General features: G+C 35.4%; 1 protein-coding gene across 1 annotated transcript; it reads left to right on the forward strand.

The window, feature by feature from the left end:
• The first annotated feature begins 274 nt into the window (after positions 1 to 274).
• Positions 275 to 3,778, forward strand: LOC131153537 (plasmodesmata-located protein 2-like). The gene is made up of 3 exons (XM_058105894.1): positions 275 to 1,683; positions 3,226 to 3,351; positions 3,503 to 3,778. Exons 1-2 carry the CDS (start codon positions 906 to 908, stop codon positions 3,348 to 3,350), a joined length of 903 nt encoding a protein of 300 aa, XP_057961877.1. The 5' UTR covers positions 275 to 905; the 3' UTR covers position 3,351; positions 3,503 to 3,778.
• The last annotated feature ends 14,395 nt before the right edge of the window (positions 3,779 to 18,173 follow it).

The following is an 18,173-nucleotide window of genomic DNA, read 5'->3' on the forward strand; positions in this document are numbered from 1 at the left end:
AAAATCTATTTTTTATATATACAAAACCGAAACCGATTACCGAAACTGAAAAACCGAACCGAAGCTTCAAACGGTTCGGTTTCGGTCCGGTTCTCGGTTTTTCAGTAAATTTTGTACACCCCTATGCCCAGGTTTGATGTATTCCGGAACTTTTGACTTGTATTGTTATTGTGGTATCAAGATGACCTGAGAATGCCCAGCATAGTTGTATATATTCTCAGTCAATCAATATATTTACCCAATTGATCAAAAAAAAATGGAATCGAAATTGGTGAATAAAAACTTGTAAGGGGAGATCTGTAAATTTGAAGCACATCAATTACAACATGTCACATTAACACTTAAATTCATGTAAGTTTGAAAAGTATGATTCTATATAAAAAAATGTTAGTCATAAGCCCGAATTCACGAAATAATTAGTTAAAGTAGCATAGATTTCACCTCTCCAATCAATCATCTCCTGACACGTGCACCTAGTCATGAGCCCATCTTTTAGTTAGCATAGCTCGGAAAGATATAGATGTCAATATTATAGGCTCAGCGAATCTATAAGAAAACATGCAGCACTGCAAGCAATGAAAACTTCCAAAATTTGCATCAGAGAAGAAAAATAACGCAACATATTCCCTTTCAAATTTTTCTTATCAAGCGACTGTTCTGCTTTTCTGCCATGGGAAAGGTTTTAATAGCAGCAGTCATGGTTGGATCACCTACTGTAGCTGAAATTCTTCCCTTTCAAACTAAAGCTTAAACTTTCTCTCTTATGTTTCTTCTCCAAAACGTAAAGATTTATCATGTCTTCTTCTCCTTCACCAATAGTTTTTGATAACGGCAATGCCCATTTCTAAATTCAATCCCCAAAACCTCTTCCGAATAAACCAAGCTTCTCACGGGAAAAAACTAAAATGAACCAACTTCATCTTCATCGGATGGGCTATTTACCAGTGCCCGTCTCTCTTCAGCGAACAATTTCATTAGTCTGTTTTGTTCTTTTCCTTCAAAATCCTCTACCAATTTCTTCAGATTACACCACCTTGGTGTACAAGATTTGCTCAAACCAGACCTTTCAAGACCCATTCTCTTACTCCCTGACCCTTTCCTCCTTGTACCAAGACCTCGTTGCCCACTCCTCCCACTCCAAGTTCTTCAAAACCTCCGCCGGCGACGAAGCCGCCGCCGTCTTCGGCCTCTTCCAGTGCCGGGGAGACCTCTCCGCCGACGACTGCAGTACCTGCGTCAGCGAACTTTCGTCGAACATCTGGTGCGCGCAGAGCTCGGCCGCCCGAGTCCAGCTCGGCGCATGCTACATGAGCTACGAGGCAGATGGGTTCGACGAGATCAGCGTTTCCGAAAGCGCAGCGCTTTACTGGACTTGTGGGGAGGCGGCGGCGGCGGCGGTTCGTGGGCGGGAGACGGCGAGGGACGCGGCATTTGCGGAGGCGGAGAGCGGCGTGGGAGGGAGCGAGGGATTATTCTATGGGTTTAGGGTTTATGGAGGGGTGGGGGTGATGGCGCAGTGCGAGGAGGATATGGGGCGGTGCGAATGCGGGGAGTGCGTGGGGAGTGCGGTGGAGATTGGTCGGGAGGCGTGTGGGAGCTCTGCGTCAGGGCAAGTGTATATGGACAAGTGCTTTCTCAGCTTCTCCGATTTTGACGACGAGATACTCACCGGCGACGGCCAAGGTAAAGTCTATACTCGCAAAAGGAAAAATTATCTTTTGTACTTAATTACAAAGCAAATATGTGTAAAATATTTAACAGGTTTTTATGAAAGAATTAAAAATATTTTATTATTATATATATATATATAGACACACACATACACGCATAGATATAGTGGTATGAATTAGAAGCATAAAACAAAAGAAAAATATAAAAGTGTCTGTGGGGCATACTTTTGTTTACTCAATTGGATTAAAAAATAATTTATTACTTTTGTTTATATTAATAGATTTTAGGGTGATGGATAATAACTTTTTCTAAAATTTCAAAAAATTTAAAAATCTCTCTTAAAGTTTCAAAAATTGTAGAGACCTTCTTGAGATTTGTTAAAAAGACATAAAATTCTCCTTATATTTTTCAAAAAGATTAGTTTTTTTATGAAATATTTTGTGTATTTTTTGCAAACCTTGGGAAGGTTCGTGACATTTTTGAAACCTTAAGAGATGTTTGTACTATTTTTGAAATCTCAATGAAGGTCTGTGACATTTTTGAAATCTCATTGAGGTCTATTTTTTTATCAAACCTCAAAGGTAAATATCTTTTGTTCTAAATTTTATGATAAAAAAGTTATTAGCATTTTAAAGAAAAAATGCTAGCACTCAATATTAATTTTTTATGTGTTAAAAGACAAATATAACCCTTGATTTTGACAATGAAAGTGAAAATCAAGACACAAATTTGTTATTTGGTACATTAAAAATAAGCTTGGGGTGCAATTTTTTTTTTTTTAAATGTCAATAGTGCTCCTCTAAGCATTCACTTACAAGTATTACTTAAATTTAAACAAAAAACTAATGACAAGAAAAAGATGTTATATATTTAATGTATAACTAATATATAAGTACTTATATTTAGCTTATAATAATCCATATCTAAACATAACTAATTAGTAATTACTTATAACTTTATCGATTGTCCATTTCTAACATTTAAAAATATTGCTTAGGTTGACATAAGAAGGGTTAGTTAAATTATACAAATAAATAAAAATTAATGTTAAAGCAATTTCAAATTCGAAATTATGCATGCCCACCATATTTCAAATTTACTAGTTATACTTTTGTACACAACAAGGGACAGCAACTTTGTACATTCGGTGGTTTGGTTGCAATTTTTTCAATTTTTAATCGATTTTCTAAGTATTTAACAATTACTTTTTATAAGGGTCGTTGAAAATCTATTGGGCATTTTGATTTCTAAATATTAAATGGACCAAATCATGCATTAATGTACTAATTAAGTAATTATATTAATTTATATATATAATTTAAATTTAAATTGGTTTTTCGATTTTTCGGTTTGGTTATATTTTGGAAACCAAACCAAAATCGAGACTGAAAATTTACATTTTCTATGACCGAAATCGAAACTGATACCAAATACCGGAAAATCAAATCACTTGTGATTTCAGTTCAAGTTTCGATTTTTCGATAATTTTTGTAGACCCCCTATAGTCGGCCCCTATTAGTGTGATTTTAACCCAATTAATCATACGTTTGGTAGGAAAACAAGGAGGAAATAATGTGGGGAAAGTTGCAGCAATTGCTGCGGCAGGGATAGCAGCTTTGTTTCTTGGATCCCTCTTCTTGAAGTTCATCATTAAGTCTTTGGCAGATAAAGATTATTAGGGTAAGCTTAATTAACTTGAGTAGGGTTAAGCTTTTCTCTTTTTCCTTTTTATTTTCTTAATTTATATATATCTAGTATAAAATGAGATAGGATCTTCCTTTCAGTTGTGTCTCATCCCATCTCAGAGCTTTTACTAATTAATTTTGTGCAGATTTTTGAAATAAAATAAGCTTCAACAGTTCTTCAGATCGACGGGCAAAACCCTAGCTATATTTTATTAGGAACGACATTTTGCTTTGGTCCACTAATGGCCGGCTGTACATCATAAAGTTACAAGTATAATAAAGTGGAATTGTTCGGAAGAGCATCAGTCTCTTATCTAAATCTTCTTCTGTATTAGTACTTTGATACACTAGGTTTTAACCTGTGTAGTGTTTGGATTTTGTAATCAATTAATTATGCTATAAAAAATACTTGGATGAGAAAATGAAATAGTTGAATTGGGATAATTATATTTGTTAAAGTTTAGTATACATTGTTGGCTCACAACCTATTAACTTAAATTTTTAGGTAAAATAGTTGTAGACACCTCATTTTGTCCAATGGTCAAATATAATAAGAAAAGAAGATATTTTTATACAATTACAGCAGCCGCAAAATACAAAAAATGAAGTACAATACAATAGAAATAAATACAAACAAAAAGGTGGTTGGCTGTTGGGAAATTGACAATAAATAGGTGGTTGGATGGTTGAATTTAAATAACATAATCAGTGCATCCAAACCTATAAATAAAACCTTCTAAAGAGAAGATAGAAGAGGAGAGAAAAAAAAAAAAAACAGAGCTTCGTGCATCCTGGAGACAACTAAGAAAGAGTGAGGGAAAGAAGAAAATTATTTGCTCAAAATTTAGGATTGGAGGTGCTTGTACAGTCAGTTTGATCTAGACGATCAGATGGTAATTGCTCGTTCGATTGAGTTGAAATTTTGACATGTTGTTCCTAGCTCATCCTTATTCATTTTGGTCGGTCAGATTGTCATTTGGAATTCTATAACTTTAGTTTCTTGACTTGAACAACAATCTCACTGCAGCAGCAACTTTAGGATTAGAGGTTCCTGCGCAGTCAGCTTGATCTAGACGATTGGATAGTGATTTCTTGTCCAATTGAATAAAATTTTGACAAGGTATTTGTGACTCATCCTTATTCATTAAGGTCGGTCGAATTGTCATTTGGAGTTTTGTAACTTCAGTTTCATGGCTTGGATAGCAGTCTCATTGTAGCAACAACTTCAAGTAAGGAAAAGTTTTTTTAAATCCTAGAAATTTTTATAAAAAAAAATTATAAAATTTCAATAAATTTCTATAAAAATTTTAAAAAATTGGGGGATGTTTTAAGGATTATTTTTCTAGGAATTTGATGATTTTGCTTATTTTTGTGTCTGTGCATCCCTATGATTTAGAAAAAGTTAATAAGTTATTTTACACATCACCTATATTAGCTTTGAGAGAGGTTTATCTAACAAGATCCCCTCGTTTAGAGGTCTTATTAGACATTCCTAAATCGCACTGATATTTTTAACCTTTTATTATTTTTATTTATTTATTTAGTTATTTAGTTATTTAATTATTTATTATTTTATCTGTTTGTTTTAAAAGGAGTTAATTAAACGTAATTAAATTTGATTTAGGAATAAATCATAATTAATTAGGTAACGTTCATATAACGAGTGTGTAAGGGGTGCTAGTACCTTCCCCTCGTATAACTGAACTCCCGATCCCAATTCTGGTAAAAGCAGATTAAGACTATTGGTTCCTTAGCCTAAGTGTAGACTAAGAACCAATCAAATTAGTAGTAATGTTGACTTTTTGAGTTTGATCCCTATTTTGATGCTGAAAAAACATCTGTATCTTATGCGTGTATTTAGTTTGTAAACAGGTTCATATTTTAACACACACATAAGATTTAAGGGAAATGGAGGCCAAGACGGATCTTAATGCACATATACCTGGAGTACTCCATGAAGTGAAGAGCAAAAGATCAAGAAGAAGACATTTAAATTTCATTGTATTACATTAGTTTATATTTTGGTCTGTAATAATGCATGGCATGCATGAATAGGATGATAAGCTCAAGATGGTCGTAGACTAACCTTAGAGACCAGCATTTTTCACAGAAACTATTTTCTTAAATAACTAATTGGTTATGGTCAAAGATCAGGGCTAAAACAAAGTTTATAAAAGGTCAACCGACGTCAGATTTTTTGGGCTTAATTAAAAGCCTCGGTCAACCAAACCCTTAAACTAAAATGGCATAAGTTTGTTCACCAGGGTTTAAATAGCACAGGGGCTAAACATGACATAAATTCTCATTTTTATGTAGCCCCGGTCGACCGAACCTGTCACGCCCTGAACCCGCAGGTGGGTCCCAAGTGTGAGTGTAGTAACCTAACCTGTCTCTGTATCAACTTAAACATGCACAATACGATACATTAAAAGGGTCCGACCCTGTGGAGTACACAGATGCCCTATACACATACACATACAAATCCATACTCATCAATTACGTAGCGAAAAATGTTTCATCTATCTACATACTATACCATACCAGAGTTTGTACAAAGCAAGGATACACATACCCAACAATGCTAAAGTTTACATTCCCATAAATACCGTACATACTCCGGGTGTCTACAAAACCATCATGACACCCCGGTTACAAAAACTCATACCTAAACAGGTACTCACAGCAGCTAAAGACACCCCCACTTCCAATTTGTTAGGATGCTAAATACGGCTACCTGAAGGACTTGAAAAACATTGTACGTACATTCGGGGTGAGACACCTCTCAGTAAAAAAAAAAGTAGGTTATATCAGTGTGTGACATACCAGTGTTATTTTACGCAAAACATAACACTATATGATACAATACAGTTCGAAAACATTTTCATACAGTTCCAGTATTTTCACAAAACCATTCCAGTACATACGATACCCAAAACATATAGTCAGTGTCGTCACACTATTACGCAACTACACAAGGTCACCTAAGTCTCACAGCGATTACATTGCTACATACGCAACTATGTTGCGACAACCGAGGCCCAATAGTGATTACATTGCTCCATACGCAACTACACAAGGTCACCTATGTCTCACAACGATTACATTGCTACATATGCAACTACACTGCGACGACTGAGGCCCAATAGTGATTACATTGCTCCATACGGTGTAGAACATACCCATCGGTGACCAGCCGGAATATATTGGTGATATTTCACACCCCGGATATAGAGCCGGCCACTCTCGCCCACGATAGTTAACTGGTACATGGCGCAGCGTACGACAATTAGCCGCCACATAGCTGTTTCGGCGTACGGTAATTAGCCGCTCCTAGCCGATTTGACAAAACCTGAAATCATTTTGGAGTTCATACTCCTATACATATCAGCGTACGGTAATAAGCCGCCACATAGCTGTTTTACAATATACCTAGAACAATTACATACAACCATACATACCACACTTATTTAGTTTTCGGCAAATCATATCATTTACAAATTCAAGTATACGGTTTATGCAAATAGGGATTATGGTCACCTCAATAATACAGTTTTAACATCACCAACAGCTTTCCAAACAAAGTAAAGATGGTACCCGAAATCCCTAATTTTTTCGAAAACTATAACCTGAAAATCCTGTATTTTTACTTGATAGATTTCCCCAAACAAGTAGTCAAATCATACATATGATCGTAGCCTACAAGCTTACTGATCCCGATTTTGAAAATAAACTGATATAAACAGAATCCCCTTACCTTAACCCGAATTCCAACTACGAGCTTTATGGTCCCCAAAACTACGAACCAAGACTCCAAAACCTACAAACCACAGTACAGTACATGCTTACAATTCATACTACTACACATATACTGAATCAGAAACAAAAATCGAACCTTACCTCGATTTTTTTTTTAAACTTGAAATCGCTTAAAACGAGATTCCGATCTGCTAGAAACACAGAGGATCCTTTCCTGATCCTCGCAGTAACGTTAGATTTACAAATCAGACGACGAACGGCAAAGAAATCGAGGAGAGAGAGAGAGAGAGCTCCGAATTCTAGAGAGAAAGGGAGAGAGTTTAGGGAAACTTAGCTCCAAAGCAACCAAAAATATCATTTATAGAACCTTTGACCCGAGTGGCTTCGTCGACGAATTGGCATCCTCGTCGACGAATTGGTGGCCTCATCGACAAGCTAGATATTTCAATTCCTTCGAACCTCTTAGCATTCCCGCGTCGATGAATGATGGCCTCATCAACAAAGTCTGTCCAATTACCTTTTTACTCTTCTTTTACATAATAAATCTATATATCACGGTTCGGGTTCTTACAGAACCATTCTAGTAATAACTAGCTTAGTCTGTAACGACCTGCTTAATAAATTGATTTTTTTTTCCACTGTAATAATTATCGTACTCTGATACCATAACATTATCCTAAGCAGCGAGAAGCATAATCATATAAACAAAACCCAACGAGAAGCATAATCATATAAACAAAACCCAAACCATTACATACAATACCAGAGTTCTGAAATGTTTCGCAAAATATATCACATAACTGTATCCCCTGAAATTGCCCTCAACTAGCTAGGGTAATACAAAAATGCTCCCAAAAATGATACTCACTCTCTGTCAGGGCACTACTGAAGCCCTTCTATTTGCGAGCCTGATCTGCTCGCCTACCTGGATCACCTGAAAAATATATCAACACTAGGATGAGCCAACGCTCAGTAAAAGAAAATATGCTATTACTAGTGTGTGGCAAATGAGCTACTACATATCATGAAATCTGTTTCATATAAACATGAATAACTGAGTACAAAAGTACAGTACAAATAATAAAACACACCACCCCTTTTCCCTATTGCTTAACATATCAGTATTATGGTTATAAATTCAAAATACTTCTAGTGTATATAGTAGGATCCCTGTTTCTATAAATCAATACGTAAGTAATAGTAACTAAAACTGTTCCCTGTGGCTATTTATGTCATGACATGCCCCTCATGACGAGGTTGTGCGGCCCGTAGGCTGGATTTACCCTGGCTGGCCAACTAGGAATAAATCATTGAACTCCGTCAATCGACCTGCCCACCTCAACCCATATCTGGATGGGGAGCCTAACCTCTTCAAGGGCCTAGGTGGTCGACCGTACCACGTATATCTAAATAGGTGGTTGCACTCATATAGTAACATAGTATCTATAGCAACAGTACCGTGCTCTGTAGCTGCAAGTCCAACAGGGTCTGATATCGTATAATATATTTCTATATACATGTCTATTTGATTTACCATGATTCTAAAGTACTGAAATAACCATGATACTGCATAACGTACTGAAATCTGAATAATCATAACATGGAACTGCATATTCGTAATATTGGAATTCGTGTTATCATGGTACTGAAATTCATAAGATCATGGTACTGAAATATCGTAAAATTATGGTATTGAAATTCTTATAATCATGGTACTGAAATTCATAAGATCATGGTACTGAAATATCGTAAAATCATGGTACTGAAATATCGTAAAATCATGGTATTAAAATTTGTATAATCATGGTACTCAAATGCGTATAATCATAATACTGAAATTCGTAAAATCATGAAACTAAATTCATAAACATATCCCCGTACCATATACATAATCATAAGCCACACCATACTAAAATACATAATTTTCGTAAATAAATAAACTGCATAATATTCAGAACTTTCCTAACATAGCATATTTCCCTTACCTTAACTCTGAAAAGCTCCTACTGTATTCTAGCCTGATACCCGTAAGGCCTCCTACAAAACACCCTGAAACCAATATTTGTCAAAACTAAACATCAGTATTTTTTCCGTCTATAACATTTTCTCTAACTGCCACAAGGCCAAAAGGAGACTAAAAGGCCTTACCCTGAATTTGGGATGATTTCCAACTCTGATTTCTCGACGATCCGCTCCGGTAGATGCGTAGAGAACTCCGCCAGGAGCATTGTGGTAGCTTCGGATCGTCGATCAGACGACTGGTGGAGCCGGAAATGAAGAGAGAAGGGAGAGAGAGTCGTAGGAGAGAGAGAGAAGAGAGAGAGAGCAGCGAGAGAAAATGAGAAAAAACCCATCTTTCCACTATTTATACAGCCAGGCTCGTCGACGAGACACGTCACCTCGTCGACGAGTTCTTCATTAAATTCGTCGACGAAATCCTATGTTCGTCGACGAAATTCAGGCTATCCCAAACTCCCTCTTGGTACTTTCTCGTCGACGAAACCCTGTGTTCGTCGACAAAATTTTGAAGACCTTTGTCGACGTAGTCTACGGCCTCCTTCTATTTCTGTATCTATTTTCTCTCTCTCTCATTATTAAAATACTATTATTCTTCGAGTTACTACATAGTCGACCAAACACCTTGATGGCTGAAAAGTCAAAAGTTGACTAAGTCTCGGTTGACCGAATCCCTAGCAGTGTAAAAGCCTTGGTCGACCGAACCGATCAGAAGTCAACAAGTTGACTTCTCACAGTCGACTGTTCTAAAATGAACGTATTGTCCTTGGTCGACCGAATCGGAACGTATCTGACCCCCAACTATTCGGCCAACCATTTGTATAGTTCAAACTGACCACGATCGATCGAACCATATAAGCGGTCAACCAAACCTTAGCCATGGTTGACCGAACCTACGAAGGATTCAAAATCGCCCTAAGACAGACGACCAAATTTGTAGTTCAAAATTGACATGGTCAACCAAACTTAGTAATATGGTTGACCGAACCTCTTGGGTTGGTTAGATTTTTACCGTGGTTAACTAAGGTTAAAATTAATTAAACTCTATTAATCTTTTTTCCAAAATGATCTTCATGTCCCCAACGGTTATAATTTTTACAAAATCTATATATACCCATTCATTTGTCTTAATTAGCAGAAGATTAGCAAAAATCATTAAGAAAAATTCTCTGAAATTTTTTATACTCATACTCCTTTTATTGCTTAAATTCTTCCAATCTTTTCAAAGCATACTACTTATACTCTTTTAAACTCCTTGTTTTAAAATCATTTTGAAGAGAGCATTTGATTAATCTTTGGGCATTTATTATTTTCAATGGATTTGTCATTAATCTCTGAATTCTTATCTATATTATTTTCAATCGAGAGCTTCTCTAATCCTTTTCTAATTTCAATGTCATCTTTATCATCTCTTTTGGAAAAAAGATTAGACTCATCAAATACAACATGGATGGATTCAATAACAGTTAATGTTCTTTTATTAAATACTCTGTAAGCCTTGCCATTAAGTGAATAACCTAGAAAAACTCTTTTATCAGATTTTGAGTCAAACTTTCCTAGGTGCTCATTATCACTAAGTACAAAGCATTTACAATCAAAGACATGAAAATAAAAGTTGTTTGGTCTATGGTCGTTCCATAATTCATAGGGAGTTTTATTTAGAGAGGGCCTAATTAATACTTTGTTCATTACATAACAAGCAATGCTCATTGCTTCGGCCCAGAAATATTTGGGTAATTTGTGTTCATTAAGAATTGTTCTACCCATTTCTTGCAAGGACCTATTCTTTCTTTCAACAACATCATTTTGTTGTGGGGTCCTAGGTGTAGAGAAATTATGAGATATACCCTCTAAGTCATAGTAGTTCTCTATGCCATCATTTTTTAATTAAGTTCCCTTATCACTTCTAATGTATGTTATTTTGTAGCCCTTTTCATTTTAGATTCTTCTACAAAGTCTAGTAAATTGTTCACATGATTCATCTTTATGTGTCAGAAATAGTACTCATGTGAACCTAGAATGGTCATCTACAATCACAAATGCATATAATTTTCCTCCAAGACTCTGAGTTTGATTAGGACCAAATAAATCTAAGTGCAACATTTCAAGTGGTCTAGTAGTGGATATGATTTTCTTTTTATTAAAACTTGACCTCATTTTCTTACCCATTTGACATGCATCACAAATTTTATTTTTCACAAAAGGTATTTTTGGTAAACCTTTAACTAAGTCATTTTTCACAAGTTTTGACAGAAGATCAATGCTAGCATGCCCTAGACGCTTATGCCACAACCAACTTGCTTCATTTATAACAGAAAAACATGTTACATGTTGTGAAGCTAAGTTATCAAAACTAGTGGTGTAAACATTCTCGTGACGATCAGCAGTAAAAAGAATTTTGTTATCAGATTTATTTTTTACAATGCATTTGTCATTGTCAAAGGACACTTTATAACCTTTGTCACACAATTGACTTATACTCAGTAGGTTATGTTTTAAACCATCAACTAATAAGATATTATCAATAAATAGGGAAGGTTCCTTACCGACCTTACCTACTCCGATGATTCTGCCCTTTACGTTGTCTCCGAAGGTCACAAACCCACCTTCCTTTGGCACGATGGACGCGAACTTGGCCTTATCGCTAGTTATATGTCGTGAACAACCACTGTCCATGTACCACTTGTCCTTGGATAAGGACAACCTCAAACACACCAGCAAAAACATTTAAGTAACTGATACTGGTCCCCAAATTTTGTTGGGTCCAAAGAGGTTAGTGCTTGATTCACCTTTGACTCTCCATACTCTCTTAATTTTCACATTTCTATTTATAAATGGTTAGCCAAGTTGAATATGACCTATATGTTTGCATTTATAACATGTCATTTGCCTGAATGATTCTTTAAGTGGGATGTGTGCATTTGATTTACAAGTAAAATGTCTCAAATAAAGATCATTTCGTCTTACATTTTCAATTCCATTAAAGTCGAGACCTTTTTTACCAAGCGAATTTCTTTGGGCCCCAAGAAGTTTTTCAAAATTATTTTGGCCCTCTGTAAATTTGTAGATAATTTTGGAGCTATCCTCCAATTTTCTTTCAAGTTCAGCCATTTTCAAATTATTTTCTTCTTGCCAAGTAGAGTGAACATATTTTCCCATTTCAAAAAGCTTTGACCAATTTTTGCATTTATTTTCTAAATCAATATTTTTCTTTGTCAATTTTTCAAGCGATTTGCAAATGCGAATATATTCCTGTTGCAGTTCTTTATATGTAAGTATGCTATCAGAATCATAATCATCATTAGAATAATAAGAAGATAAAGAGCAAGATGATAATATCTCATCACTGTGTGCCATCAGGCACAAGTTAGCAACCTCAGAGTCACTAGAGTCCGTATCTGAATCACTGCTATTTTGTTTATCCCACGATGTACCGACTTTCATTGCTTTTTTCTTTTTCTTTGATTCCTTTTTCAGCAATGGGCAGTCTGGATTGATATGCCCGACTTTGTTACAGTTGTAGCATGTGGGAGCATTTGATTTTTTTTTCTTTTGCTTGATTCTCCCTTTTTAGATACTGACTCGCGAAACCTTCGATATGGTCTACTATTCTTTCTAAAGAACCTACTAAATTTCCTAGTAAGCATAGCCATGTCATCTCCTGATTCTAGTTCACTACATTCACTAGATATGTTAGTAGATGTTTTCAAAGCAATCACTTTCTTTATTTTATTTCACTCATTTAATATCTCATTAATAGCCAACTCATATGTGATGAGAGACCTTATTAGTTCATCTAGGGACATTGCCTTTAAGTCTCTACCCTCAGCTATAGCAGTAGCCATTGCTTCCCAAACAGATGGCAATCCCCTAAGAATTTTCCTAATCATTTCATATGTGGGATATGTCTTGCCTAATGCATGTAATGAGTTAATGATATGAGTGAAACGAGTGTACATCCACTGTATGGATTCACTAGCGTTCATCCTAAATGCTTTATATTCACTGGTCAACATGTCAATTATACTATCCTTAACATCTCTAGTGCCCTCATAAGTAACCTCTAATTTATCCCATATTTCCTTGGCAATAGAGCATGCCATAACCCTGTTGAATTCATTTGCATCAAGTCCACAATATAAATTATTCATTGCAATTGCATTTATACTTATAGCTTTCATATCATCATCAATGTATTCATCCTCAATCTTAGGTACTCTAACCTCATCTTCAATTTTCATGGGAACGTAATTTCCTTTAGAGAAAACTCTCCACACCTTCCAATCAATATTTTGAAGGTAAATGTGCATCCTTTATTTCCAGAAAGTGTAGTTTACACCACTGAAAACAGGAGGACATGTGGACGAGGGTCCCTTAGGAAAAGGGGTTACAGTACTATGAGTCATTTTGATCTTTTTGCAAAAAAAACGATTAAGTTTAAGCAATTAGACTCTGATACCAATTGTTGACTTTACTGTTATCCCAAGAGGGGAGGTGAATTGAATATTAAAAATTTTTCTGCCTAGGTCAATTAACCAACAACAGTATTTCACAAACCTATGGTCGATCTAAAGTATATATGTAATTAACCAATAGATGCAACTGCAATTAATTTGCTTAAAATAAATTAAACAGCCAAGCACAAAGCAGTAAAGCAGATAAAATAAAGGTGACACCAGATATGTTATCGAGGTTCAGCAAATGTGCCTACATCCCCGCCTCTAGCTCACAAGCCCTAGGTGTAACGACCTGCTTAATTTACTACATAATCAACCATATTAATTATCATTAATTTAAACCATAATAAAGTCAACCAAACCCGTGGGTAATGGGGACACACCTGTTATACACAGTAGAAACCTAAGTAGTAGTAAATATAAATTTCATTTTCCCAACCATAAAATACATTATACGAGAGTTATCTACATTCCATCATAATACTGTATATATATACAATCGCCAAAATCATCAAAAAATATATCTAGGATCTAATATCAAAAACCTACTGACCCTAGTTCAAAAGATTCACCCTCCTAACGGGGTGGTAAACATTGCCTCAACGGCGGCCTCGTTTTGCCAGTTTTTCTGAGTTCCCTGAAATGGTTTAAGCGGGGGTGAGACACCTCTCAATAAGGGAAATAAACTAAATACAGTTGTGTGACAACATGAATATTTAGGTGCTATGGTAAATATACAGTACATATTGCACACTTGAAAACATTGATAATATCATAACTGTGTAAGCATTTAATTTCATAAATCTACTAAATCATGTTGTATCTAACTGTTCATAAAATCATCTGATATAACTAGTAATTCTGAAATTTACCCAGGATGTATAGCTAACTGATGTCATGTATTAACCCCCATAACGGGTTGTGCAGCTCGAAGGCGAGACCCGACAATGGCTGGCCGACCATTGCCGAGTCAAAAATGTCTGTAAGTATGATGGGTCCACCACACCTTGGTCCGGATTGTCAGGTGGACGTCTACAACTCTACACTGAAAATCACATCGACTATCCATCTCCCACCCCCTCTACTAGTAGAGGCGGTTAGCGCAAGTCTGAATTGAACTGAAATGTATAGCTACAGTACTGTGCTCTTGATAACTGATCTGACCTATCATTCGGGTTTTGTTAAAATATAATACATAATAAATGTAAATAGATTGATAGCATTTTCTGAATTATGTAAAAACATAAACAATTACGGCCTTGTGCTAATTACATTCATAATTGCGGTCTTGCGCTGAAAACATGCATAACTGTGGCCTTGCACCGGTTATCAATCACGATCTTGCGCCGAATATATCATACATACTTATCTGAGTAAATGTATTATTTATCATGTATTTTGAAATCATAATGTACTTCTTGGCCTTACAAGGCTAACATCTTATTTTGATGCTAACAAACAAGTACAACTTAACATACTTTATTTAAGTGATGTATTTTCACGACACAATGATAAATGCAAGGTTAAAGAATTCATGAAAGCTTATATTTCAAAGAAGGATTATTTATATCAAGCTTGAAGCATGGATTCAAAAATGGATTTAAAGATAAAGCTTGAAGATCATGAGAGCATGAGTATTAAAGAGAACTTTATGAAAGCTCAAAGAAAGATGAAGCAAGCATAAAGACCTCAAGGAATTCAATGATTGAAAATTTGAAAGAGTCTAGGAAATTTCATGTAAGTACTTCAAATAATTTCAATATGGATACATGAAGCTCTTAGGTTAATGTCTTGGACCTAGATACCTTTGAACATACTTGGAAAATATTTTTATAGGGTCAAAAATTATTTCAAAAAGGTTAGAATCATTTTTGGAATGAAAAACATCAAAAAGAGGATTTTCAAAATGCTGATAATTTTTCTACATCTGCATTGAGGTGTATTTTTCTCTATCAAAATTTTTTATTTTAAAAAATGTTCAACAAGAAAGTTGTAGGATTTTCTCTTAGCTTTCATTTTACACCAAGATCATCAAATTTCGAGTTATAAAGAAAAATTTATGACCGAAAAACAGAAGGGTGCTCGAAGCTGACAGCAGCATGTGTTCATGCCAGATGACTGCCTGAACATGCCTGGCGCCTGAGTGGACCTGACAGGCAACTGCCTTACGACTGCCTTAGTTCTGGCAGGCTACTGCCCCTGCTATTTCTTTAAATAATTTCATGGCAGGCGACTGGCGGATTGGGCAGGTGATTGCCACGCGGCTGTTTTGATTTTTCTCATAACGGTCAAATTTTTAAATGTGGTTGTTTGTGGCTCAAAATTTATGGAAACTTGGGGGATATTTCAACACACTTGGGGACCAAGTTACTTACTTTATAAGTCTATAAATAATCTTCAAAGATCATTGAATCATATAGCCAAGAATTAAAATTCAGCAACTCTCTCAAATTGCTTTCAAATTCTCAAGGCTCTCTCTTGCTCTCAACTTACACAAAGCTTACTGATTTCTTGTTGATTTTACTCACCAATCTTGTGCTACAAATTCTCAATCTTTCAATCATTGAAAAAATTAATCGGTGATATACTTCATTGAGCTTCAAGTTAAATTCCATATTGTTATTTGTTTTGAAGTATATTAGTTTCTAAATTGTTGTACTAATAAGCTCTTTGTGTGAGCAATTTCTTGTACATAAATATTTGATTTGTATCTTGTAGATTGATGATTCCAAGGTTTGTTTGGATCGTTGGCTAAGCAAGGGGATATTGCTTAGAGAGGCGGGCTCTAGCCTATGTAAGGAGTAACCGAACGAGGGGATATCGTTTGGAGAAGGCGGACTCTAGCCTTAACCAAGGAGTGTTGTAATCGGTATTGTTCCACCCGTCAACGGAACTGAACTAGTGAATCCTTTGGTGGTTTGCCAAAGGTGAGGATGTAGGCTAGGTATAAGCCGAACCTCGTAAAAATCCCCGTCTCACTCTCTCTTTCCCTACTATTTATTTTCAGCACATTGAAATTGCGTGGATGGTTTATTTGATAATCATATATACTACGTAGTATAGAAATCAAGTAAACTTAAAGTTTAATTTTGATTTGGGTTGCGGAAACCGAAAGGGAGTACGTTGGTTACACCATATCTTGCGGAAACCATACGGGAGTACGTTACTTGGTTAACTGCCCAAGGATAAATTAACTGAGAGTTTAGTTGAGTTCTGAATATTGAGAAGAGTGTGAATGTGTTGTTGAAAAGCATATTGAAGAAGCAAATTTATATCAGCAAAGTATAAATTATAATTCAACTATAGGGTTTACAAATTCATATACAGGGCTGACAACAAAAGATATATTGTGATTGAATGGTATAGAGCTTGAGATTGATTGGATAGTATTTGTATTCCAAAAGTGCTAAATCTTGAATTTTACATCAATCTTATTGTGCTGAAGTGAATTTATATTGGGCAATCAAATTGGGTGTATTGGTTTGGAAATTGTGATTAATTGTTTGATTGTTTCTACTTTCAAAGTGTGGTTGAAGATTGAATGTTTGATTGCGTTTAATTGATTGGTTGTTTAATTGTGTTATTGATTGGATAAAAGAACTAAGTTCTTAATTGATTAAAGAATTAAACAAACAAGTGAAGAATTGGTTAAAAGAAATAAAAGAAGTTTAAGGTAACTTAAAAAGAAATTAAAAGAAAATTTTAGAATCCAATTCACCCCCCGTTTTGGGAAGTTATTCCTAATTTCAATTGGTATCAGAGAGGGGTTATAGCAAATCTTAATTGGTAGCTATAAAAAGATCTAAATGACTCAATTAGGGGTAGCTCCTTTTGGAGAAGGATAATCTTTAACTAGGCCTCCTTTCTTTTGTGGTTTGAACTACACGTTTTGGAAAAAGAGAATGCAAATCTATCTCTAAATGATGAATTGGAAAGTATGGGAAGTTGTTATAGATGGAGATCAAATTCCCACTAAGATAGTATATGGAAAACAAATCCCAAAAGAGAAGAAAGATATGACCGATCAAGATTATAAAATGCTCCAAACAAATTTAGGTGCTATAAATGCTTTATATTGTGCCTTGGATGCTAATGAATTTAATCGAGTAATGGCTTGTAAATCAGCTAAGGAAATATGAGATAAGCTAGAAGTTACTTATGAAGGAACAACGGATGTTAGGGATAATAGGGTTAATATGCTCACAAGCGAGTATGAAGCCTTTAAGATGAACCCAAATGAATCAATTACAAATATGTTTACTAGGTTCACTCACATAATTAATTTCCTAAATGCCTTAGGAAAAACTTACACTATTCATGAGATGATAAGAAAAATTCTTAGAGGGCTGCCACCAAAATGGGAACCAAAAGCCATTGCCATAACTGAAGGAAGAAATCTAAAAAACGCATCCTTAGATGAGCTTATAGGTTCTCTACTTACATATGAAATGACTATAAATGAAAAGAATGGAAAATCCAAAACCCAAGATTTAATAGCCTTCAAAGCCTTAAAAGACAACTCAAGTACTGAAGAAGAAATGGATGAAGATGAAGTAGCCTTCATATCTAAAAAGTTAGCAAGAATACT

The sequence above is a fragment of the Malania oleifera genome, chromosome 4 (genome assembly GCF_029873635.1).
Source record: "Malania oleifera isolate guangnan ecotype guangnan chromosome 4, ASM2987363v1, whole genome shotgun sequence".
Taxonomy (NCBI): Eukaryota; Viridiplantae; Streptophyta; class Magnoliopsida; order Santalales; family Ximeniaceae; genus Malania; species Malania oleifera.